This window comes from Castor canadensis, chromosome 1 (genome assembly GCF_047511655.1).
Source record: "Castor canadensis chromosome 1, mCasCan1.hap1v2, whole genome shotgun sequence".
Taxonomy (NCBI): domain Eukaryota; kingdom Metazoa; phylum Chordata; class Mammalia; order Rodentia; family Castoridae; genus Castor; species Castor canadensis.
Window position 1 is genome coordinate 198,700,074 of NC_133386.1, and position 23,648 is coordinate 198,723,721.

The 23,648-nt window shown below is 50.5% G+C and overlaps 1 protein-coding gene and 1 long non-coding RNA gene across 2 annotated transcripts in view; one reads left to right on the forward strand and one right to left on the reverse strand.

The window, feature by feature from the left end:
- Window positions 1–23,426, forward strand: part of Fads2 (fatty acid desaturase 2) — a 30,713-nt gene extending 7,287 nt beyond the window's left edge. The window contains exons 2-12 of the mRNA XM_020178327.2: window positions 1,272–1,382; window positions 3,784–3,981; window positions 4,086–4,187; window positions 9,858–9,983; window positions 15,580–15,640; window positions 15,924–16,000; window positions 19,391–19,488; window positions 19,750–19,846; window positions 20,163–20,242; window positions 21,197–21,322; window positions 21,661–23,426. Of these exons, the coding sequence (XP_020033916.2) occupies window positions 1,272–1,382; window positions 3,784–3,981; window positions 4,086–4,187; window positions 9,858–9,983; window positions 15,580–15,640; window positions 15,924–16,000; window positions 19,391–19,488; window positions 19,750–19,846; window positions 20,163–20,242; window positions 21,197–21,322; window positions 21,661–21,712 (1,128 nt within the window). The 3' untranslated portion in view covers window positions 21,713–23,426. The remainder of the gene's footprint in view (window positions 1–1,271; window positions 1,383–3,783; window positions 3,982–4,085; window positions 4,188–9,857; window positions 9,984–15,579; window positions 15,641–15,923; window positions 16,001–19,390; window positions 19,489–19,749; window positions 19,847–20,162; window positions 20,243–21,196; window positions 21,323–21,660) is intronic.
- LOC141413838 (uncharacterized) lies at window positions 229–16,721 on the reverse strand. Its single transcript, XR_012438772.1, has 2 exons — window positions 14,404–16,721; window positions 229–1,789 (listed from the first exon to the last, which is right to left on the reverse strand). It is a non-coding gene; the product is annotated as an uncharacterized lncRNA (long non-coding RNA).
- Window positions 23,427–23,648: the final 222 nt, after the last annotated feature.

The following is a 23,648-nucleotide window of genomic DNA, read 5'->3' on the forward strand; positions in this document are numbered from 1 at the left end:
GGTAGAGTGCCTGCCTGGCAAGTGCAAGGCCCTGAGTTCAAACCTCAGTACTTCCAGGGGGAAAAAAAAAAAAGAAAACAAAGTATATTATTGTGCCACTGTGTCCCTAAATTCTGAACATTGTCTCCTGAGAATAAGGAGCAGATGTTCTATCATAATCATAATAATTTTGTCACATTCCAGAAAATTAGTAATAGTTCCTTGTAAAGGTCAGCTATCCAATCCCTACTTACATTTTTTTATTCAAGCCCCACCAGAGGGCTTCCAAACAGGAGCCGTTCTAGTTAAAGCATTGCAGTTTGTGTATCTTTTTAGGTTTTTTTTTTTTTTTTTAAATCTAGCCCCTTCTCCCACAAACCTGCCCTGCAAAGTTGATTTTTCTGATTATTTTTTACCTCTCATGGTTTTGGTTGGCTTGTTCCTCAATCTAGGCAAAGTCTTGATTCAAAAGAAAGGTTTGGCACAGGGTAAATGCTGTATAGCTGGAACATCCTGTTAAGTTCCCTGAGGGCGCCTTGTGCTGGTGCATCTTGAGGAGAGATACTCTTTTTTATGAGATAATTTATGTAATGTGCCTGATACCTACAGAAAAAACTGGAAGAAAAATGCTAACATCTTGGCACTGGTGGACTTTCTGGGTGATATTTATTTTCCTCTTTATTCTTCTGTGCATTTTCTAACTTTGCCAAACTAAGTGCATTTTGACTTCATCATCGGGAAAGATTAAAATGCATACATAACATGGGACCAATGTTGGAGAAAGTTTGGAAACGAATGAAAATAAAACAAGACACAATCCCACGACCCTTCTGAATATTTAGTAAGTTTACATCCTTTCAGGCTCTTTTCAGGAATTCTTTTACATCGTTCTGTATTTATTCTTGGTTACTGTGATCAAAGCACATTTTCCAGGCTGTGGTCATCTTTGGTCTGGCTGGTTTTTGTTTTTTATTTCTTTTATTGTTGTGATTTGGGGCTTTTTGTTTTGTTTTGCGGGTGGTGTAGTTGGTGCACCGTGCAGCCCAGGGCTCAGTCCGTCCAGAGCCTTTTGCCCACCCTGTGCACTTCCTTAGAGACATGTCAACCCACAAAGCCTTGGTGAGCTCAGCAGGCCCCATCCTGCCTGCCGTTGGAGTTGGGCACTGAGGAGTCTGTTCTGGGGTTGAAGCCAGCAACAGCATTTAGAGCCTGGCGTTGGGGGACACTGCCCTTCGTGGAGCGGGAGGAGACAGCTGGGGGCTCAGCTTCACCACTGCCTCTTTGTTTGTCAGGATGCTTTCCGTGCCTTTCACCCCGACCTTGACTTTGTGCGCAAGTTCCTGAAGCCTCTGCTGGTTGGTGAGCTGGCCCCGGAGATGCCTAGCCTGGACCGTGGCAAGAGTGTGAGTGGGGCTTGCAGCCTGGGTGTGGGAGGGGATGAGGCTGGAACCGGGGGTGGGGGTGGGAGTCCTAGGAAGACTCCTCACCCCAGGACTAGACCGTTGGGGCTGGGGCAGGGGAGCCTTTGGGCCAGTCCAGGAGGCGATGGTGTTGAGCACCTGGGATCAGGGAGAACCTCAGAGCCTCCACTGGGAGCTCGGGCTGGGTGGTAACTAGTGGTGTCCCCTTGTCCCCCCTGTCCCAGCTGGTCTTATTTTCTTCTTCGTCCTTCCTTTTTTTTTTTTTTTTTAATTTTTGTTTAGTAGTATTGGGGTTTGAACTCAGGGCCACATTTGCTAGGCAGGTGCTCCAAGGCTTGAGCCACTTCCCTCTTCCCTGCTTTCCACCAAAAGGCGTCAGATATGACAATCTAGGAGAAAGTACAGGAACGATAATAAGACGATATCAGATGATGACAATCGTGACTGCTTTGGGGTGCAGGGTCACTTGGAGAAAGAGTGACCATCAGTTAGTTATTTGTTGATCATCTTCTCTGGGTCAGAAGCCCTGCCAAGAGCTGGGCTTCAAGGACAGAAATATGTAAATATTACCACACCTGAGATCTCCCTGGCGGTGCTGTTTACAGTCTAGTAGGACTTGTGCCAGACCCCACCTAAACCGTGGAGCAGTGTATAATAACATGCTTCTGTGACACTTGCCTGCACTGGCCCCTCCCCTCGCCTCAGACCTGTCCCCTCCCTGAACCCCTCAGCCCGGCTCATGCAGGGAGGGGGTACAGGTCTGCAGAGGCCCATGGGTGATCCCAGGGCTAAAGCCAGAGCTGGGGAAATCCCGTTACCATCAGACAGCATGCTGGAGGCTGTGTGCGGCCTTGGTGTCAACAGAGTAGCTGGACTGATTTATTCCCTCTGCTATTGGGCCACCAAATCCCTACTTGCTTTATGGGAGCAGTGACACTGATTCCTGTCCAGGGAGGAGAGATTTCCTTGGGGAAGCTGGACTGCCTGGACTGGAGTGATGGCTTCATTACTAGCTTCTACCTCTAGGGCCTCAGCCGAGCCAGGCTGGGCACAGGGTGTTTCCTAGCCTGGACTCTTAGTCAGTCCCTGATCTGAAGAGATGCAGGCCATCCTGAGTGACCTCCCCCTCACCTCCTGCTTTTGTCCATAGGCACACAGGAGATTGCCTTCTTCCCCTAAGCTCTGCCGTCTACCCCTCCCAGACCCAAGGTTTCTCATTTACGGGTCCTGAAGCTCCCCGCTCCTGGCCTGTCCTCTCCAGCTCCATGGCATTTTCTTTTGCTCCTTCTTAGATACAATGACAGCTGCTTCTCAGGTTCTGTACCACCTGTCTCCAGGTGCCCACATCTGGCTTCCGGTACCCAAATACCACCCAAACTGCCCTTCCATGCACTTGTCATGCTCCACTGGTACCTTCGGCTCCCTGTCTCCACTTGCTTCTCCATCCTGCCTTGTCCTGCCCTCAGCTTCCTTCTTTTGCTCAGAGATGCCATTGTTCTCCAGAGTCTGTTCTTGACTTTTGCCTCTCCTCCGCCTCCCTGGCTCTGTGTGCCAAGTGCTCGGTCAGGCCTCTCTTGTGTCCGCAACTCCTACAGGCAGGGACCCTACCCTGCACTAGTTTGTGTCACCCCCATTCCACTGCCCTGATTGTGACACAGTGTCGGGCAGTGAAAAAATACAAGCTTTGTTTTTTTAATATGCATAACACAAAATTTAACCATATTTAAGTGTACAGTCCCGTGGGATTTGGCATATTCACAATGTTGTGTGACCAGCCTCACCATCCAGTTCTAGAACTTTCTCACTTTCCCAAACTGAAATTCTGTACCCATTGTACACTAGCTCCTCATTCCTCCCATCCTCAGCCCCTGGCACCCACCATTCTACTGTTTATATCTATCCATTTGACTACTGTAAGGACCTCATATAAATGGAACCATATAGTATTTGTCCTTTTGTGACTCGGCCTATTGCACTTAATGTAAGTTTCATCCATGTTGTAGCATGTGCCAGCTTTTCCTTCCTTTTTAAGGCTAAATAATATTCCACTGTATGTATAGACCACATTTTGTTTAGCCCTTCCTCCATCCATGGATATTTGGGTTGTTCTCCTGTTGGCGCGTGGTGTACAAGATGCAGACTTTTGAGTTGGATTCTTTCTCTGCCATTCCTCCAGTTGTGGACAAAGAGTCCCCAGGGCTGTGCTGCATACACGGCAGGCACATGGTAACAGCAGCTGTTGTAGTACTTGGTGGCCGGGCTCCTGCAGGGTTAGGATGGTGCATGTCCCCTCTTGCCACAGCTCCAGTGTGTACTGTGCTGGAGACATGGGTCCCCTTAAAGGGGCTGGTGGCTGACTCTTCTCTCTGCCCTTGCTCAACAGTCTCAGATCACTGAGGACTTCCGGACCCTGAGGAAGGTCGCTGAGGACATGAACCTGTTCAAGGCCAACCACCTGTTCTTCTTCCTCCTCCTGTCCCACATTGTCGTCATGGAGATTGTCTCGTGGTTTATCATCTTTTACTTCGGCAATGGCTGGATTCCAACCCTCCTCACAGCCTTTGTCCTTGCTACCTCTCAGGTGAGGCATGACACCCTCGAAGTCCTCACCCTGTTCCCCGCCCTGCAGAGGCCTGGTGCCTATTTGCTGATGGGGTGATGGCATCTGTGGTCCTCTCTCCCCAGGCCCAAGCTGGATGGCTGCAACACGATTACGGTCACCTTTCCGTCTACAAGAAGCCCATGTGGAACCACATTGTCCACAAGTTTGTCATTGGCCACTTAAAGGTAAGTGTCAGCAGCCCTGAGTGAGCGGCTTATCGCTTATCAGTTGTCGCTTTGCTCTGACAGCAGAACCCTACTTGGGTCAGTGCTTCAGGGCTGCAGGTTAACCAGGTCACCTCTCCGTGGGCAGTGCCCTCACTGGGACGTGCTGCGCCTCAGACCAGACTGGTCTTCTGTGCCACTCACTTCCTGAGCCCTGTCTCTGTACCAAGTCAGACCTGCTATAAAACAGACACGCCCCTCTTTTGTCCAGTGGCTCGATTGATGATATTGTTCGATGCTTCTTGGCTGTGGACTGGGCAGTAACGAAGCCGCTCTCTTGATGAATTGGTTTGCTTCCTTTCTCTGTGTAGGGAGCTGTTTCATACATTGTGTTCCTCAGTTTCTTCCTTGGGTGCCAGGAAGTGCACAGCAACATCTGGAACAATGATTATCCTTGGTCTCTGTTTTCAGCAGATTCTTCCTCACGTGCTGGTTACGTGTTTATCTTCATTTTAACTTCAGTTACATACGAGCCCTTTATTTTAATCCATGTCAAATGCTCTTTGGAGATATGTGTGGTATATAAAGTAGATATAGGTGCCCCTAAATTTGGGATGGGGTTAGGTCCAGATAAACCCACTTTAAGTAAAAAATATTCTGACTTGAAAATGTGTGTAATTCATCTAACCCACCAAGCAGCACAGCTGAGCAGCACAGTGCACTGCAGGGTGTTGGTGGCTTTTTCTTGTGACTCTGTGGCTTGATGCTGCTGTCCAGCACTGAATGTTGTACTGTGGATTGTTACAAGGAAAAGATAAAAATTCAAAATCTGAAGGTGATTTTGTAACATCATAAAGGTGAAGAATCATTAAGTCCAGTCATGATCGATTGGGGACTCTATAAACTCTTATCCCATGTAAGTTTAGATAAAGGATATCAAATTATAGAATGATCAACTGAGCCAAAAGACAAAAGTTGTTTTGAACACAGAAGGTCTACTCTGACTGTCCGATAGATGAGACAGACCCACAGACTGCAGCATTCCACTCAGCAAGTTTGTAAAGATGAGCTACTTGCCAGTGACCTTGTGCTAATCTGATTCACGTTATCGCCCTGGTTTGGGAGAGAATTTTTTCCCATCTCTCTCTCTGAGACAAACCCCACTGTCTCCCACAATTACCTCTACCCAATGGCATCAAGCCTTCCTTAGAAAAACTGGTCCTGAAGACTTCCATCCTCCCCACCCTGGTGGGGGAAGAACTCCAGTGTTCGGGTAAAGGGTCTCTCTCTGAGACTGTGGCCTCACTGTGCTTGCCAGCTGCTGATTGGGTTGAGGGTGAGCCAACCCTGAGCAGTTCACCCGTTCCCCAGCAAGCAGTTTGTCTGGCCCTGAGCCTGAAAGGTCTGAGAACCTGGACTTCTTCCAGAGCTTTCGGGGCAGAGGGAGAGGCTATGCATAGAAGAGTGCTTTGTTTCATTTTACACTGTCTTCTGTTGGATAACACCCTCCTCAGTGGTGGAAAGTAACATTTCACTTCCAACTCATGTTCTCCCCCTACCCTTAACAAAGATGGGCTGTGTCCTGTTTGCAGACTCTGAGCAGGGACTGGAAGGCTATTCCTGCCACATGGCCTTGAGTCCTTGAAGGGCCCTGGAACACAGCTTTTGCCTCACGTGGAAGACAAGGGCAGAACAGAGGACTCCATGTAGGGCGTTTGCTCATGAAGTCGGCACTCTGGGATGACAGAAAGCAGGGTCCTTGGGTTCAGGGATGGCTTGCCACCTTCTTCTGGCTATGTCCTTGGTGCTGTGTCCCAGAACTGGGCCAGTGGCATGGCCGTGCAGCTCACTGGGGGGTGTGCCTCTGCCCCGGGCACTAGATGGGGCACTGCTACAGTGGGCAGTCTTGTAGGTCCATCTGTTCTTCTGGTTCCTTCCCTGGGGAGAAAGGAGGCTGGAGCAGGAAGGTCATTGAGGGCCTTGCCAACTTGGGTGTTTCAGCACCAGTTGGGGAAGCCAGTGAGTAGGGGCCAGAGGCCTGGAGGGGCAGGCAGAGCTTCTTACTGTCCACCATGCCAATGTCGAATTGCATGTGAGCTCTCCCTGTACTGACCTTCCTTTTTCCCTCTGAACATGTCCGGTAGACATTTCTTCTAGAGAGACAGAATTGTCTTCCAGGGAATTGTCTTTTGCAAAGATAGTTCTGGGTTGTCACATCCATGCTTAAACCTCTTTCACCACTCATCATTGCCTGAGGATAAGTGCACACCTGAGGTCTGGCGCCTTCTAGAAGCTGCACCTGGACTCAGGAATCCACTTGCCTTCCCACAGCCTCATTTCAGGCCACGAGGGCTGGGATTAGAGTGAGGCAAGAGAGGACTTGCCCCAGGTGCAAAATGTAAGGGGACACCCAGTGAACTCAGTCATCAACATAAATAACATTTTAGTGCATTTTTAAAAGAAATCACAATTAATACAAAAAAATCCACAATGAACAAAAGTGTCCAAATTTCAAATAAAGATCAGGGCTTGTCTGAGGTGCATGGGAAACCATTTACTCATATGTGTTAAAAGGGCATTTTTTTTTATGATAGATTTTTTTTACTTCCTCAAAATATTGAAGAAGTTGCAAGAATGTTTAAAAATTGAGAGATCGATGTATTCAAAGCTCCAATGTTATTTTAAGCTTAAATGTTTTCACCAACACAGAATTTTTATGCTTTAATTTTGTTAAAATTTCTCTTTATTATTTTTGCGGTGCTGGGAATCCAACTCAGGACCTTGGCATATGTTAGGCAAGTGCTTTACCACCTAGCTACACCTCCAGCCCTCTTGTCATACGTTTACTTCAATGTAAGGTAAAGGAACTAAAAATTATTTAAGTGTGTAACTTGGTGGACAGAAATTCTAAAATTTGGCAACTCAGTTGAAAACGAGATGAGCCTCCAGGTGGATTTTGAAAGTATTTTCAGTGAATTGGCTTCCATTAGAGCTAGTGCACACTTTTCTTGTTGCCTCAGGCTCTGATATGGCTTTGCCCAGCTCCACTGGTTATGCCTCTACCAAGGGGCCTTCCTGCCAAATGGGATGGCCTTCGACTATAATCCCTAGCACTTGGGAGGTGTGACAGGAGAGTGGAGAGTTGGAGCTCAGCCTGGGGCACCACAGAGCAAGACTATGTCTTAAAAAAGCAATAAACAAAAACAAGGGGCCTTCCTTTGGTTTCTGGAACATTCTTCACACAGTTCTCTCGACTTCTCCAGCTTCTCTTGCTTCTCTTTCTTGGCCTCCATCTCTGTGTGGGCTTTGTCCCTTGGTTCATCACTGCCCTTTGGGCCCAGCACAGCAGGTGGTTCAGAGCAGGCAGTGCTTGCTCCTCATTCTGAGAACTCTGGAAGCTGGTCATTCTCACACCCCAATCGAGCCACTCTGCCAGCCCTTTTCTGTGTTGGATATTTTTGAGATAGTGTCTCTCGAATTACTTGCCCAGGCTGGCCTTGGACTGAGATCCTCCTGATCTCTGCCTCCTGAGTAGCTAGGATTACAGGAATGAGCTACCAGCATCTGGCTGGAAGGGAGATTCTTAAAGGATAAGTAGGTCTTTGCCTGGTGGAGAAGAATGGAAGAAAATCACAGTACAAACAAACAAAAATGTTCATTACAAGTGGTCCCAACGGGCTGGAGGTGTGGCTCAGTAGTAGAGTGGCTGCCTAGCAAGCGTGAGGCCCTGAGCTCAAACCCCAGCCCTGCCAAAAAAACCCAAAAAAACCTTCATTCTATCCCAAGCCCATGAAGAGCTCAATGTCCCACCTCACTGACTTTTGCTCACCGCCCATCTTTGGTTCCTCTAATTCATTCAACAACCATCTCTAGGTTGGTATATTGTAAATCCTGTGCTCACTTGGTCACATGCCTTACTCCTGGGTGTCTTTCTGCCATGACTTTCCATTCGATTGTTTACCTGTGATTTTGTTCCCTCTGACTTCCAGTGTGAATGTGTTATCTGATTTCTTAAGCAGCTGAGCTTTTATTCTCTGACATTTTGCTTTTTGCTGTTATGTGTTTTGAGGTCCGCCTGCCTGCAGGGGCCTGAGGTCACCACAAAGGCCACAGCTGTTCATAGCTGTCCCCACCCACGGCTGTAAGTGTCCAGACGCTGGGTTTGTGCCAAAGCACTTCCCAAGTAAAATGTTTGTTTTCAGCAAATAGGCCGCTTTATACTTGGCCGGACCCTCAACCAAAGTATCGATCGGGCCACAGTTGGCCAGCTTAGTCCTGCTCTGGAAAGTCAGAAAGACCGATTCTACCAAGTATCACCAGGCAATTTTGTTGAGGGACATGCCTTCACAGAATGTGTTAGGAGCTCGACCTGGTGACACAGCAATCTAAGGCCTTGAAATAAATACCCTTCTTGTCCTCCTTGTCTCTTCCAACCAAAATTTCATCTGTCAGGATCTGACAGCTCTCTCTGGCTCTGTTAGCAACTATTTATCTTTTCTTTTTTGGTGGCACTGGGGTTTGAACTCAAGGCCTCACGCCTGCTCAGCAAGTGCTGTTACCTTTGAACCACTCCCCAGCCCACCCTGGAGGCTTCTGGTGGGATGGGAATCTTGCACTCACTCCCAGCACAGCAGGACTGAGCCCTCCACACAAAAAGAAAGAAAAAATTGTTATTAAAGGCTTTGTTATGGCGAGGTTCTATGTACCTGTAACCCCAGCACTTGCAACTGATTACAGAGGCAAAGGTAGGAGGATCACAAGTCCAAGGCCAACCTGGGCTGTATAGCAAGATCCTGTCTAAAAACAAAGAAAGAAAGACAGCTTTATTGAGGTGTAATGCACATAGTATACCATTCACCCATTTAAAGTGTCCAAATAGATGAAAATGGCAGTATATTTACAGTTTACTCCATCTTCACAAGTTTAGAGTATCTTCCTCATCCCCACAATAGGCCTCACACCTCTTAGCCATCAGGTTCCAAGCCTCCATTTCCTCCTTGTCTCCCTGCCCAGCTCTGGGCAGCCACTAACTTTCCACATCCATGGAGTCATGTACTGGGGGTCCTTTGCGACTGACTTCTTTCACTTAGCATGTTTTCAGCTCCCTTCATGTTTGTAGCATGGGTCAGAGCGTCACTCCTTTTTAGGGCATGGCCACCTATTCCACTGTGTAAGTCTACCATACTTTAATTATTACCCATTCTTCTGTTAATGGATGTTTGAACTATTTCTTCCCTGGTTGTTTTCAGGAATGCTGCCTTGCACATTTGTGTACACGTTTTTGTATGGACACATTTGCACTTCTCTGGGCTATATACTCAGGAGAGAAATTCCTGGGTTCCTTTGTAAGGAAGACTTCTTACGGTCCCTTTCCCATTGCTCATCCCTGGAACTCAGGAGACACGCGGTGATGAGCAGGTCCAGAAGACTCTGCACCTGCTGAAGTACTCACCCTGCAGTCCGGTGCCCACCCCTCTCACCTGATGACTCCGTTTGGGATTGACCAGCACTCTGGGCTCAGAAGTGGCCGGGCCACATTTTGACTTTCAGGGGCTCAGGCTTCCCCATTCCCCCAAGTATAATGGAGAAGTCATCCCTGAGTGTTGGGAACTGGTCCTGAGCAGGGCCTGTTGCAGGCAAGCTCAGGTCCCCAGTGGGCTGCATGGCTCACCCAACCCTCTCCCCACACAGGGTGCCTCTGCCAACTGGTGGAACCATCGCCACTTCCAGCATCATGCCAAACCCAATATCTTCCACAAGGACCCGGATATAAAGATGCTCCATGTGTTTGTCCTGGGCGAATGGCAGCCCCTTGAGGTAAGAGTAAGGGGACAGCGTTACAGGAGCCGTCCTGAGTGGAGGGAAGAAGTCCCGTGGGGTCAGGATTCAGCTGGGACATTAGCATTTGCTCCCCATGGAAACTTACTAGGCACCCTGAGTTTTTCCAGCCGTAGTTCTTACGGAAGTGGCCTTCTGTGTGAATATTAGGCCTAGCTCCTCATCGGTGTTAGGTGCTTCCCACTTCCTACAAGGGAATCTCGTTCATGTTTAGCAGGAAGGCAAGACCGTAGGCCTCAAGCATGGGCTAGCTCATGTTAAGCAAACTGGGGAAGCACAGTCCCCTATGCTGGGAGTAACCTTGGCGTAGCCTGGTCCACGCTTGCCTCACCCACAAGTGAGAGAGTAAAGCCCGAGAGAGGAGAGGAAGTGTGGGGGTCCTGTCATTATCAGCAATCTCAGACAGGCCTAAGCTTGACGACCGTTTCCTTCCACTCACCCACACTATCCTACTTTTATACCAATTTATTTTTTCATTATAAATGTAGAACATACTTTGTGTAAACATTGAAATAGTATAAAATGTACAAAATTAAAGTGATTTTTCTCTTTTTTTTTTTTTCTTGGAGGTAGTACGGTTTGAACTCAGGGCCTTGAGCTTGTGGGAAGGTGCTGTATTACTTGAGACATTCTTCCAGCCCTGTTTATGTTGGATATTTTTGAGATAGGGTCTCACTTAATGCCCAGGCCAGCCTGGATCTTGATCCTTCTATTTATCTGGGATGACAGGCACTCACTCCTGCACCCAGCTACTGGTTGAGGATTCCAAACTTTGCCAGGGTTGGTCTCAAACCTTAATCCTCCCAATGCCTCTGAGTAGTTGGTTTTACAGGCTTGAGACATGGCTCCTGGCCAAAAAGTGATTGTCTTATCTCCATCATCCCTTTGGCCCCGGGTCTCCTGACCCCAAGGTAACCACTGTTAACAAGATGCCGTATGTCCTTCTCAATGTTTTCTCTGTGTATATGGAGCCTTCAAAACTCTGTTTCTTTAAAAACAAAAATAAACTATGCCTTCTATTCTGCAACTTGCCACTTCTCCAAATGTGGACACCATTCCAGCAGACCAAATCAGATTGATCTCATCCTTCTTGGTGGCTATGCAGTGTTGTTATATTTCCATACCATTGTGTAACTGCACTGTTTCGTAAGACCGGAAATTTTGGTGTTACTAATTTTTATTATTTTGGTGGTACTGGGATTTGAACTCAGGGTCTCACACTTGCTAGGCAAGCCCTCTACTGCTTGAGCCATGCCTCCAGCCCTTTTGCTTTTAGTTTGTTTTTCAGATAGGGTCTTGTGTTTTTTGCCCTGGCAGCCTAGAACTGTGATCCTCCTACCTCTGCCTCCCAAGTAGCTGGGATTTACATGTGTGAATCCCCACACTTGGCTAGGACATGTTATTTTCAGATTATGGTTTCACATCTGAATGTTTAGCTTCTGCCCAGTGGGATGTGGATGCTAGATGCTCCATTTTCAAATTTCTCCAGAGTCAATCAGTTTCCCAGCTCCCAAGGGACCCCACTGCCCCTCCCAAACAGTGGAGTGAGCCCCCTGTGCCTCAGGGTCTGCTCTGGGCTTTCTGTCCTCTCCCAGGTGCTAGCAGGTGGACCTGACCTTTGTTCTCATCCTTCCTTGGTACTTACCTCCTCTTATGCTTGTAGTGCAGTGAGTTGTCCCTTCTTGAAAGAATGTGCATCACTGCATTCTGCCTTCCATCCAGGAGACGGCCTCCCCATTTACCAGAGTCCCTTTTCTCTCTCTTGACCAAGCGTCTGCTTTTCTGTATACATCTCCTGCATGCTCCTTTTTGAATTTATAATCTTGCCCTTATGGTTGGAGTTTCTCTACTATTCAGAAAAATAGTTGCTATGTGGCTCATGGTGTTCATTTGAGTTTCCTGTCTCATGCCTGTAATCCCAGCTACTTAGGTGACAGAGATCAGAAGGACTGCCTTGGACAAAAATTAGCCAGACCCCTTCTCAACAAGCAAGGAATGGTGGCGTATTCTGTAATCCCAACTGCGAGAGGCATAGGTAGGAGGATAGAGTTCTGAGGCAGGTCCAGGCCAAAAAACAAGGCCCTGTCTAAAAAATAACTAAAGCATACAGGGCTGGGGGTGTGGCTTTTGGAGTTGAGCGCTCAAGCTCAAGGCCCTTAGTTCAAACCCCAGTACCACCAAAAAAGAAAATAAGGAAATTTGTCTAGCTTTAGCTAATGGCCATTTTCCTGTAGTGTTGTAAATGGGTTTCTGAAGCCTTCCCCTTCCATCTGGGAATATCCCTGCTTTCTGCCCGTCTGCAGCTAAACCCGGGGCTTCCTGCTTCTGGCAGGCCACAGTGACCATCTTCCCCTCAGAACAACTGTCCCTTCTCAGAGACCTTGGGTGGGGCTTCTGCCATTCTGGCCCTGCCTGTTGTGGCCACGCTGCTCATTTCTCTCTCCATTGTGAGTTTGGGGGTTTTCAGTGGCAGCTTCCCTCCCCCTAGCCCTAGACAGACAACAAAGGCCCTTGTCATTCCTCAGACATTTTGTTTCAAACCTAAGACATCCCTCCACATGCCCGGCACCCTCTCCAGCCCCCACCATGGCCTGGCCTGTGGTCCTTGAGGCTGAGAACAGAGGGTCAGGCTGGCTGCCAGGGCTGGCTGCACTCCCCCACCCCTGGCCTGCATCCCTGACCCTGGGCCTCAGCTTGGGAATGTGCTGTCCTTGTTCAAGTAGAGCCCTGGGTGTGCCACCGTCTCCTTGGGGTCTGGCCACAGCAGGCCGCCCCTGCTGTTGCCCGCATCCCTGCTGGTGAAAGTGCCATTTGTCTCCGCTGCTCTCTGCTCCTATCACCCTGTCTCTCAGGATTTCTCCCTGCGTGGATGGGGACTTTCCAGGCAGAGAGGAGGGCTCTGCACTCTGGGCCTGCAGCTGCTTAGTCTTTACTTAATGTGTGAGGCAGGAGCTGTCATCAGCCCTTTATAGATGCAACGATTAAGGCCAAGAGAGAGGAAATGATGCAAAGTTATAGCTGGAAAAAGGGAGCATCCCCATCCAAACTGGTACTGCGTGCTCCAAGCTACCATCTCACAGGTACTTGGGAACTGCTTTTGTTGGATAACTCCAGGTTTCTGATAAGTCAAAAAGCCAGGTGCTTATCCTCCTAGTTTGGTACATTCTAAAATACTTCTCGCTCCCATGACTTAGCAAGCTGTTGGCTAAGAAAAACACAGCAGAGTTCACCAAGCCTCCAACCGTACTTTTTGAGTTTTGGATATGAGAGTCCCTAATACACCACCTTGCAAGGGGTGACACACACACACACCACCACCACCACCACCACCAATGTTTTGTTTGCTGTCCCACAACACTTTTATCCCTGTTTTGTACACCGGGCTAGTACAAGTCATGCCTTCACTTCACAGCAAGGAGCCCAGAGCCGAGGAAGGACAGGCAGTTTGCTCAAATAGTGAATTGTTTGCACCTGTGTCCCTAAGGCTGGTTGTCCTCAGAATCCTCTGAGGCTAATTCTGAGGCTGGCCACTGCCCGGGGCCAGAGCTCTGTTGGCTCCAGTAGAGTCAGCGTAGAGCACTGAAAAGCCACACATGGAGCTGGTAGTGCTTACCAGCTAGGGATGACTGCGGCAGCCCTGTTATCTCTGCCATCCCCCCAAAGTCACCAGACCAATGAAAACAGGGTGCTTGTTTATCAAATGCAACTCCAGATGAACTTCTCCAGTGCCCTCCTGTTTCCCCTAGCAGTTTGATGGTTCTTAAGTCCCTCTAGGGGGACCCTCTGGCCTCTGCACAGCTGGGAACTGATTGTCCTTGGTGTTCAGTCCCTGAGAGGGAAGGATGACCTGTGGGGTGAGATGTGGCTGTGGACAGCGGCCAGGGCTGAGCAGCCTGCACACACAGGCTGGGCCTGAGGGTCAATTTCCTGACTTCTGAGAAGTGGTTACAGCAGGACCTAGGGCCCAGTCTGTGGGCCACAGTCCCCTCAGAACTCTAGGTCACTGCTGTCACCCCAAACTGGCCACTTTGGGGGGGTATCCTCCCCGCTTGCCAGCCCTTCCTGTCCCTTCCTTACTGGGAAATCATCAAAGGCCCCTGTGAGGTCTCCCTGGCTTGGATCCCTCCAAGGCCAGCCTCAGCCTTGACCTTAATGACAGTCTGTGTGCACATGACATGTTTTCTGGAAACGAGTGAGGTCCTTGCCAAGCACTGGAAGCCACGCAGAACAGAGGGCTCATGTCTGATGGTGCTTCGGCTGGGTGTGCTGAGACCATGGTCACTGGTGCCAAGATGCAAGTCTTAAGGCTGATTTTGTCCTCATCCACACCCTCTGCCTTGTGCGAGCCCACGGGCTCTTCCTGTGATTTTGACAAGCACTTCCCTCTCTGTGTTCTCACCTGGAGAATAGGGGCATCGTCCTCGATGACATCCAAGGTTCCTTCCGTCTGTAAGTCACTTTGATCTCCTGACCCCAAGTAGGAAGTGACAGCATCTAAGGATGGAGGCTCTGGCTGGCCATTGGATCTAGGAAGGGGAGATTGAAGGGCAGTGTTCTGGGGTCAGCTTGGCCTTGTGCCCATGTCCTCCTAACAACCAGTAGTTTGGAAGTCAAACAGGCTCAGAGAGGCCAGGGGACTTGCATGGGGTCCCAGTTTTGGTGAGAAAGAGTCTATCAAACTCAAGTCTATTGGCTCCAAGCCCAGGGTCCCGTTACGGTCCCCAGCATCGCAAGTAGGAAGAGTGGGTGTCCTTCAGGTAGTGGCATTGTCCCTAGGGACTAGGCCTTGGAATTAAAAGTAACCGGGGATAGTCCTGGACGCCTTGCTGTGCATGACCTCCTGTGTTCTGCGGGAGTCCCCAGGTGTAAATCTGCCTGGGGAGGAGTGGGTAGGTCTTAGCAATTGTGGAGAAGCTCCAGGGAGCACGTGCTCACAGTCTGATGACTGTTGACAATTCCTGGGCCCTCATCTGGGTTCTCCCAGCTGCTGGGGGCTCCAGGTAGACCTGGGAGCTTCTCTCACTCCCAGAGGGATGGAGACAGGACCAGGGGCTCCTTCTGGGTGCCCATGCATTTTTGGATTCCAGCCAGACCCACAGCGCTGGGGATGTGTTTCACTGGCAGAGCACTTGCCTAGCACAGGTGAGGTCCTGGGTTCCATTGCCAGCAACACAGAAAAACAAAACAAAACAAAACTAGTCCTGCACGCTTATTTCTCATGGCCTGGGCAGTGACTTAACTCTGAGCCTGAGCCTTTTTTTTTTCTTGGTGGTACTGGGGTTTGAACTCAGGGCCTCAGCTTGCTAGGCAGGCACTCTGCTACTTGAGCTATTTATTCTGCCAGCCCTGAGCCTGAGCCTTCAAACATGTGCCTGTAGACCATGTAAGGATTCTGGCTGCTTAGTACTGGCACACATAATTAGGGCTGAGGAAATTGGCCACTGCCAGCCCTGGCAAGCCCAGGTGCAGACTGGGAGTGGATGGCAGCTGCTCTGAGCTGGGGGAAGGGATGGGACACAAGGTGGGAGGGGAAGGTCAGGGAGGCTAGTACTCACTATTGCTTATTTCTCCTTAGTATGGCAAGAAGAAGCTGAAATACCTACCCTACAATCACCAGCATGAGTACTTCTTCCTGAGTGAGTGCCTGGCACCTGACACCACCGCTGACCCTGCTCTCACTCCAGAGTGTATTTGTCCCTCTCCTACCCACGCCCTTTTCAGACCCAGAAAGTGACACCAAACCTGTCCAAGAAGGAGGGGCCACAGCAGCCAACCCTCACAGACCCCTCTCTGCCCATGTTACCATCCTCCTAGCTCCTGGCGTCCTGTATTCGGTGTCAGCCTGCTCCTACCTGTCTTCCAGATCAGATGGGTGGGACAGGGACAGGGTGCCAAAAAGCCTTCTCCTCTCTCCTGCAGTTGGGCCGCCACTGCTCATCCCCATGTACTTCCAGTATCAGATCATCATGACTATGATCGTTCGAAGGGACTGGGTGGTGAGTCCGGGCATGGTGCTGGCTGGGGGTGTGGGGAGGGTGACTGGGACATGAGCACCCAGGAGGCTGCCACTATGCCCCATGTGCCTCTGTGGGTCTGGGGGGCCACAGGCATCTCACCCTGGGGGTAGCTTCTTTGTCACTCTTGGGAAGGGACTCCTTTGGGGGCCACCAGAACCAAGAAGGTCACAGCACACCAATCCTAAAGCTCTCTCAATATGTACTTGCAATATATACCAGGGCAACTGCTGCCTTGGCAGAGTACCTTAGAAGGTTCTTGAAAGTGATGTGATGAGAGGCAAACACAGCTCCCAGCTTTGATCCTGCCCAGTCACCAACCCCCTATGCTCCCTGTGGGCCTCCTGAACCATATTACCCTACACTCTAGAAAATGGGGGCAGCTGTGCTTGGCTAAGATGTTACTCTTTTGCTAAGACTACAAAACAAAGCACCCCAAACTGAGTGCCTTAAGCAACAGAAATGTATTGTCTTCCAGTCTGGAAGCCAGAAATCCAAAATCAGGGTGTTAGCAGCTTGGCTGGTAAGTGGGCAGCCTTCTCTGTCTCTCTTTATATCTTCCCCCTCCCATGGCTATCGGTATCAATGTTTTGATATGATGTAATATAATATAATAAGTACTGTGTCCCTTTTTATAGGGACACCAGTCCTATATTGAATCAGAGCCCACCCTAACAACCTCATTTTAACTAGTACACCAGCAGTGACCCTCTATTTCCAAAGAAGGTCACCTTCTGAGGCACCGGGGGTTAGAACTTCAGCGTATGAATTTGGGGGACAGAATTCAATCCAAAACAATTTAGAGTTGTCTCCTGATTCTGCTTTTAAAGAGAGAGAAAGGGCCACTGGAGAGGGGCTGAGCAGCAGGGGGCTCGCAGAGCCCTTGCTTGACTCTGTGCTGATGGGCAGTTGTGATTTTGTGCAAGATGATAATTTGTCTGTGATGGAATAGGCAGTATGGAGTGGTTGCCATGGGCAGAAGGGAACCTGGTCCCTGGCCTTGGGAGAGAACAGCCAAGGGCAATCACTTAGTAGGTATTGAGGTCCTTTTTAAAACAACAACAAAAACCCAAATAGTTTCATACATGAATATTATTGAGGCTGAAAGCTTGAAACGATCAGTGCGACACCAGAGGGGTGAGGTGGCCTCCTGATGTCACATCCTGTACCCTCCCCCACACCCCAGTGACCTCTCTCTCTTTCAAATAACAGTATCTCATGTGTAGAGCATCTTAGGGCTTCTGAGTGCTTTATGTTCCATGCTGTCATTGAGATTGTGAACAGAGGGATGTGCCTGGCAATTCTGCTTGTAGCTGGGTCTTGAGCAGGTGGGCATGCGTGAGGAGGTGGTGGGACTCTGGGAGTCTTTGCCAGCTCTTTCCTGGTAGAACCTGCACATTTGTTTGTGACTGCTGTTTTTCTCAAAAGTGAGCACTTTATCCATAAATACACTGTTCCAGGCCTGGTGAGGCATTGCCACCTGGGCGAGGTGTTGAGCCCTGCTTTACTGAGCAGGTAGGCAAGGGCTGGAGGACAGAGGACAATGTTTCTGGGTCAACAGAGTAGCTGACATTTGAACCCAGATCTCCTACTCCTAGCAGGACTACTGTTTCCACCAAGGCTTACCTGGACCCTGGGAGCACACAGCTAAAAAGAAGCTGTGCCCTGCAGTGCTGGTCAGGGACCAGGTGGGGTGTTTTAACCAGCTGTATAGCAGATGGCTTTGGAGATACATATATATATCTATTATAGCATGTCATATGATATCTTATTATATACACTAATAAGCATACGTTCATTGTTTATGGAGCTTGTTCTGTAAGGAACAAAGCATGGACTACAAAGAGCAGGAAAGGAAATTGGACTGTGTCCCTAAAAGGTGTCAGATGGCAGAGCCAGAGGAATCTGCAGCCTCAGACCATGCGGCCCAGGTGGATCTGTGACTGGGCAGCAGATCTCAACAGACACAGTTCTGTTAGGCCACCTGGCAATATCTAGATTCATTGATTGTCACAACTTTGGGGTGGGAAGATGCTATGGCATCTAGCCAGGGAGGTGTTCAATGTCCTATCGTGCACAGGACAGCTGCCCACGCTGGGAAACCCTGGCCTGGAGGACAGAAGTGGGAAAACCCTGGAGCTTTGAGAAAGACTTCCAAAGGGAGGTGCTCACTGATCTGGCACAGGCACCCGTGGCCAGGCTGGGGTGCTCTCCAGGCCCCACTTCCCTGGTCTTTTGCTGGATCTGATATCCTTGAATATTCTGCTCGGTATTCTTCCTGTCGCCTTTCCATCCCCCACCTCTTATGCTCTCCTCCTTGCTCTGATTGTCCTGCCTGGTGGTAGTGAGAGGAAGCACCTGCCTCTCCCAATGTGGCCTTCCAGCCCCCTACTCTCAGGGCCCCCTGGCGTCTCATGTATGTGTGTGTGTGTGTGTGTATCATATATCATGAATACATATATTATGTATACGAACATATACAAATGTACTTTGCACTGCATAGACACAAAACCATTAAAATGGGGCTTGGGATATGACTCAGTGGCAGAATGCTCACCTAGCATGCATGAGGCCCTGAATTCTGTCAGTGTGACAGGGAGGGCATTGCAGCAGAGAGATAGGATCTGCTTGGAGCAAAGGTCTCTGATTGCCATGGGTGCATAAGGAGAAGCAGGAAAGCAATGGGGGCCCTGCTGTGGTCCAGCCAGGACACGTGGGCTTGAGTAGTAAAGTGGAGAGAGATGGACCACACTACAGTATGCCTGCCGGTGCGCGTGTGGTGGAGGGAGGAGCAGCTGGGGCCACCAGTTGGGCACTTCCCAGGAGAGAAAATGTCCAAGTTCAGGACCCTGGTTCCTGCCTTGGTGGGAGAGGGTGGGTAGGAGAGGACAGTGTAGTGGAGAGATCATGAGAGGAGAGGCCTGTTCTATCTAAAGTTGCTGGAGGGCCCCGAGAGCAGGGTCAGACAGTGTCACTTGTCATGCTGGAGTGAGAGGTAAGGAAGGAGATCCAGGTGCTGGTGAGTAGGGACAGGGCTGAGGACAGCTTGTGACCTGTGTTTGGGGGGCTGCGTAGATTAAAATATGTGCACTTTCAGAATTCTCTATACCCACACAATGCCTGCTCATCTCCTGCTCACGCCTGCCCCTCAGCCGATGTCCCATTTCTTTCTCACTTTTCCCCGGAAACTAAGGCAGCCATGCAAACCCCATGCAAGCAGGCAGTTCCAGGAGGCATCACACCCGTGGGCCTGACACCCAACTTCTAGAGCCCTGTTGAGATTTCTTTTGGACACCTATGCAGAGTGGTAGGAGGTGTGTGTTCACATCTGTGGTCAGGTGCTCTGTGCCTGATCTTTTTTTCTCCCTGCAGGACTTAGCCTGGGCTATTAGCTACTACTTGCGTTTCTTCTTCACCTACATCCCTTTCTACGGCATCCTGGGATCCCTCGTTTTCCTCAACTTCATCAGGTACTTGTGAGCTTTTCTGGTTCATCCCTGGGCCCTCAAGAGCACTTGACATTGATGGGTCTGTGACGTGAGCCCCAGGAGGAAAGGCCCATGTGTTCTCACTTTGCCCCGGGACCCTCATCCTGGCAGTGAGACAAGGGCTGCAGCTGAGTTTGGTGCCTGCCCTGTCCTGGGCTGGGTAAGGAAACAGGCAGTTCTGTTCTCAGGTGGCCCCATGGACAGTCCCTGGAGGTTCCAGCTCTGAGCTGCACTCTTTTCCAGGTTTCTGGAGAGCCACTGGTTTGTGTGGGTCACACAGATGAATCATCTTGTCATGGAGATTGACCTTGAACACTACCGAGACTGGTTCAGCAGCCAGGTGAGGGAAGGCAGAGCTCATCACCAGGATCCTGCAGAGCCTGGAAGCAGTAACCATGCCCTCACCCCAGGTTTGGCTGTATGAGCAGACCCAGGTTGTTCTGGGGCCGCCTATATCCTGCTGGTAGCCTCAGGGCTGCACAAGAAATGGTAGTAGGAATCCACAGGGGACCTTGGGGAATCTGGGACTCCTGGTGGAATAATGTGACACGGAGTGGTGGCTCTTAAGACCCTGGGTAAAGCTGGCCATCACAGGTTTAAGACTAGACCCGTTGGTCTTCCTTCTATCCTGATCTCTCATCTGGTCCCCTCCACAGCTGGCAGCCACCTGCAATGTGGAGCAGTCCTTCTTCAATGACTGGTTCAGTGGGCACCTCAACTTCCAGATCGAACACCAGTGAGTGCGGCTCAGCAAGGCTGAGGGAGGTGGGAGGACAGACAATGGGGGAGAAGTGGCCTCTAGGCCCATGGGGCACAGGGTGGTGCATGGGGGCTTCCTCTCTCTCTCTCTCCTGTTTGCAAGGTCACAGCCCCATCCTAGAGTGTGGTTCTGCAGCTAGTCTCACTGAGGGCAGGAGAGGGGCTCCCAGGCTGTCTCTCAGGGGTGTTGGTGCCCGGGTCCTGTGCCACATGGCTACATGACGAGTTCACCACGTCACGAGCAGCTGAGGCTTTGCAGTTAGAGAACTTGCACTCACATCTCAGGATTCCACGAGGTCTGCAGGGTCGGGACTGTTGCTTCCACTTTATTAATGGGAAGACTGAGGCTTGGCTAGATAGCCGGCCAGGAACACAGGTAGCTTGAGGGACTGTCCCTGATGCTCCCTGCCCTTGTCCCACCTCTTGTTGTTGTCCTCTTCTCATCTCCCATCTTTTTCCTTTTTCTGGAAGATATGGCATCTTTGTCTCTGGCCATCTGAAATCTTTTTTTTTTTTTTTTTTTTTTTGGTAACACTGGGGTTTGAACTCAGGCCTAACGTTTGCCAGTCAGGCGCTCCATCCTTGAGCCATTCCACCAGCCCTTTTTTGTGTTGGGTCTTGTAAACTGTTTACCCAGGCTGGCTTCTAACTGCGATTCTTCTGATCTCTGCCTCCTGAATAGCCAGGATTATAAGTGTGAGCCTATAGTGCCATCTATCTTCCCAGCTTTCTAGAGCACAGACACATCCCTGCTCACACACTGCCCCTCCTGCCTCTCCACACTGGTGATGGCCACAAGGCTTGGAGGGAGCCGCAAATAGAGCTGCAGACTGGGCCTCTTGGACTCCATCAGGCTCCTTGGGCCATGGGGACAGGTGGGAAGCAGCTGGGTCCCCAGACCCCTCACACTCTGCCTGCCTGAATCGCCCAGCCTCTTCCCTACCATGCCCCGGCACAACTTGCACAAGATCGCCCCGCTGGTGAAGTCCCTGTGTACCAAGCATGGCATTGAGTACCAGGAGAAGCCCCTGCTGAGGGCCCTGAAGGACATCATCAGGTAAGGGGCTGGAGGTGACAGGTGGAAGGGGCTGGGAATTGGGGCCGAGGGACTGAGAGGCACCTAGCTGGGACCACTCCGGTGGAGACGGTGGAGACAGTGGGAGACCACTGGATTCCAGCTCTGGGCTGCAATGGCACTTTCCCTTTGTCTGCCCTCAGGGACATCCCTGGGGAGCCTGGCCAGCAACCTGTAGCCCCCCCAGCAGTGGCAATCCCTGGTTGGTAGTGAGTGGAAGCACTTGCCACCCCCCAGCGTGGCCTCCTAGCTCCACCATGGTTTCTGTGGAGAGAGGCTCGTGGCCTCTCTCCATCCTGGTCCCCTCTCCTTTTTTTCAGTTCCCTGAGGAAGTCTGGGCAGCTGTGGCTGGATGCCTACCTCCACAAATGAAGTGGTGTTCTTGGGGCACCTATGGGGAAGGGGCACAGGTGGGGTGATGACCAGAGGGAGGGGCGGGCTTTTGTTCTGAGAGGCTCCCGTGAGGCTGGGGTACACAGAGGCTCACGGACCCCATGTTTGGTCTTTCTCTCTTTTTCTCCTTTCCCTTCACTTCTCTCTCCATCCAGCCCCCTACCCTCTATCAGCCCTAGCCTTCTCCCCTCTGCCACTAGCCTTAGGAGAACCCCAGGAGCAGGGAGAGAAGTGGTCATAAGAGATGACTCTGTCCCTGCCTCCAGTTTGTTCCCCTAAAGATCTGAGGCGATCAGAGATCCTGGGGTCTGACTTGGGACTCCTCTTCTTCCAGCCTGGCCGCTAGCCTTCAAACTCTCCCTTGTGTCTTTCATGTATTATTGGGATCTGCAGAGCAGGTTCCAGGCCTGACCCCATTCTCCTTGAGGGCTACATGGTCTGCCTTTTTGGAGGAAAGTGTGTTTTGTGCTCTGGGTTTCCTTCCCATGGCTGGGATTGGTACCTCGGGCCTCCCTACAGTGGTCCAGGACTCTAGCACAGCCAGCTTGAATCTGGAGGCTGAGGGAAAGGTCCTCTATGCCTACCACCAGTCAAGTCCAGGCTCTGGGGCTTGTGCAGGTTCCATTCCACTGTCTTCCCAACTGCAGAGCATATGACCTTGGAACCTAAGGTGGAGACGCACTGGGAAGGAAGAGGAGGCCTTTGTGCAGGCTCAGCAGAGGCAATGGCCAGGTTGGGGGAGGGGCTGGCTAGCCTGGAGGCTTGGCTCCATCCCCTACTCCATGCAGATGCTTGTTCTGGTTGAGAGGTGTAAAATCCTAGAAGCAATCAGACCCTTCTCTAAATGCTCTGTCCAGTCTCTGGCTGCTTGGATGAGAGGACTTGGGACCTGCATTCCTGTAGGAGCTCATCACAGCCCCCCCATTGTGGCCACCACTGAGCCTTTCTCCTCTCTATCTATCTCTGCCTCTTTCTCCTGTTGTTTAGTTTTTTAACTTTTGCGGTTCTAACCTTTTGTTTCAGGATGCACTGTGTCAGGAGGGTGGCAGCGAGGCTGGGTCTTAGGACAATCTGTTGTTACCAGCTGACCCTTGCCAGGCTCCCTGAGCCCCAGTGGGCGGAACCAGGCACACTCACTGAGGTCACAGTGGACACTGTGGCTTGGGGGCACTGCTGTCAGGAGAGGAGGGGAAACAGGGAGAAGGGAGTCTCAGGAGGAGGCCACTGTGAGGTGCTAGGGCATGGAAGGACCCAGTGAGGGCCAAGCTGCAGCTGAGAAGGGGGTGGGGGATGGGGCAGGGTGGGGTATATGCTGGGCTGGGGGACAGGGCAGCTGAGGGTACTAGGAAGTGTGAGGGAAGGGGGATGTCTGATGCACTGGGAGGCAACTAAGCTGCGACATTCTCAGATCTAACTCACTAACCAATATTTAGATTCAGGGGAGAGCCCGGGCACACATGATTCAGTGGGGGCCTTTTGGGGAAGCCTTCTAGATGCCCCAGCTCTGGCCAGCCAGGAGAGACCAGCTGGCATTGAGAGACCTCCAGGATACCATGACAACAATCTCCTTCAACCAGCTACTGTATCTTCCCCCAGAGTCAGAATGAATCCACAGAGAACTGATGTTAATTTTTATCACTTTGCTTCCCTACCCCTACATTTTTGGGAAATAAAAGAAGTAATTTTATTCTCACTTTCTTGTAGTAAGATCAATGGCTGACTAGTATTCTTCCCTGCGTGCTAATATTGGGGGTGTGGTATTGGGGGCCAGGGGAGGCCCTCCCAGCAGGGAGGGAGGCTGGGCTGGAGGAAGGCCATGGAGGCAAACAACCCCAGTCCTTCAAAGGTGCTGCAGAAGACCCTGGAGACTGATGTTTCCATGCTGTTCCCAGGCTGTGGCTCAATCAGTCCCCAC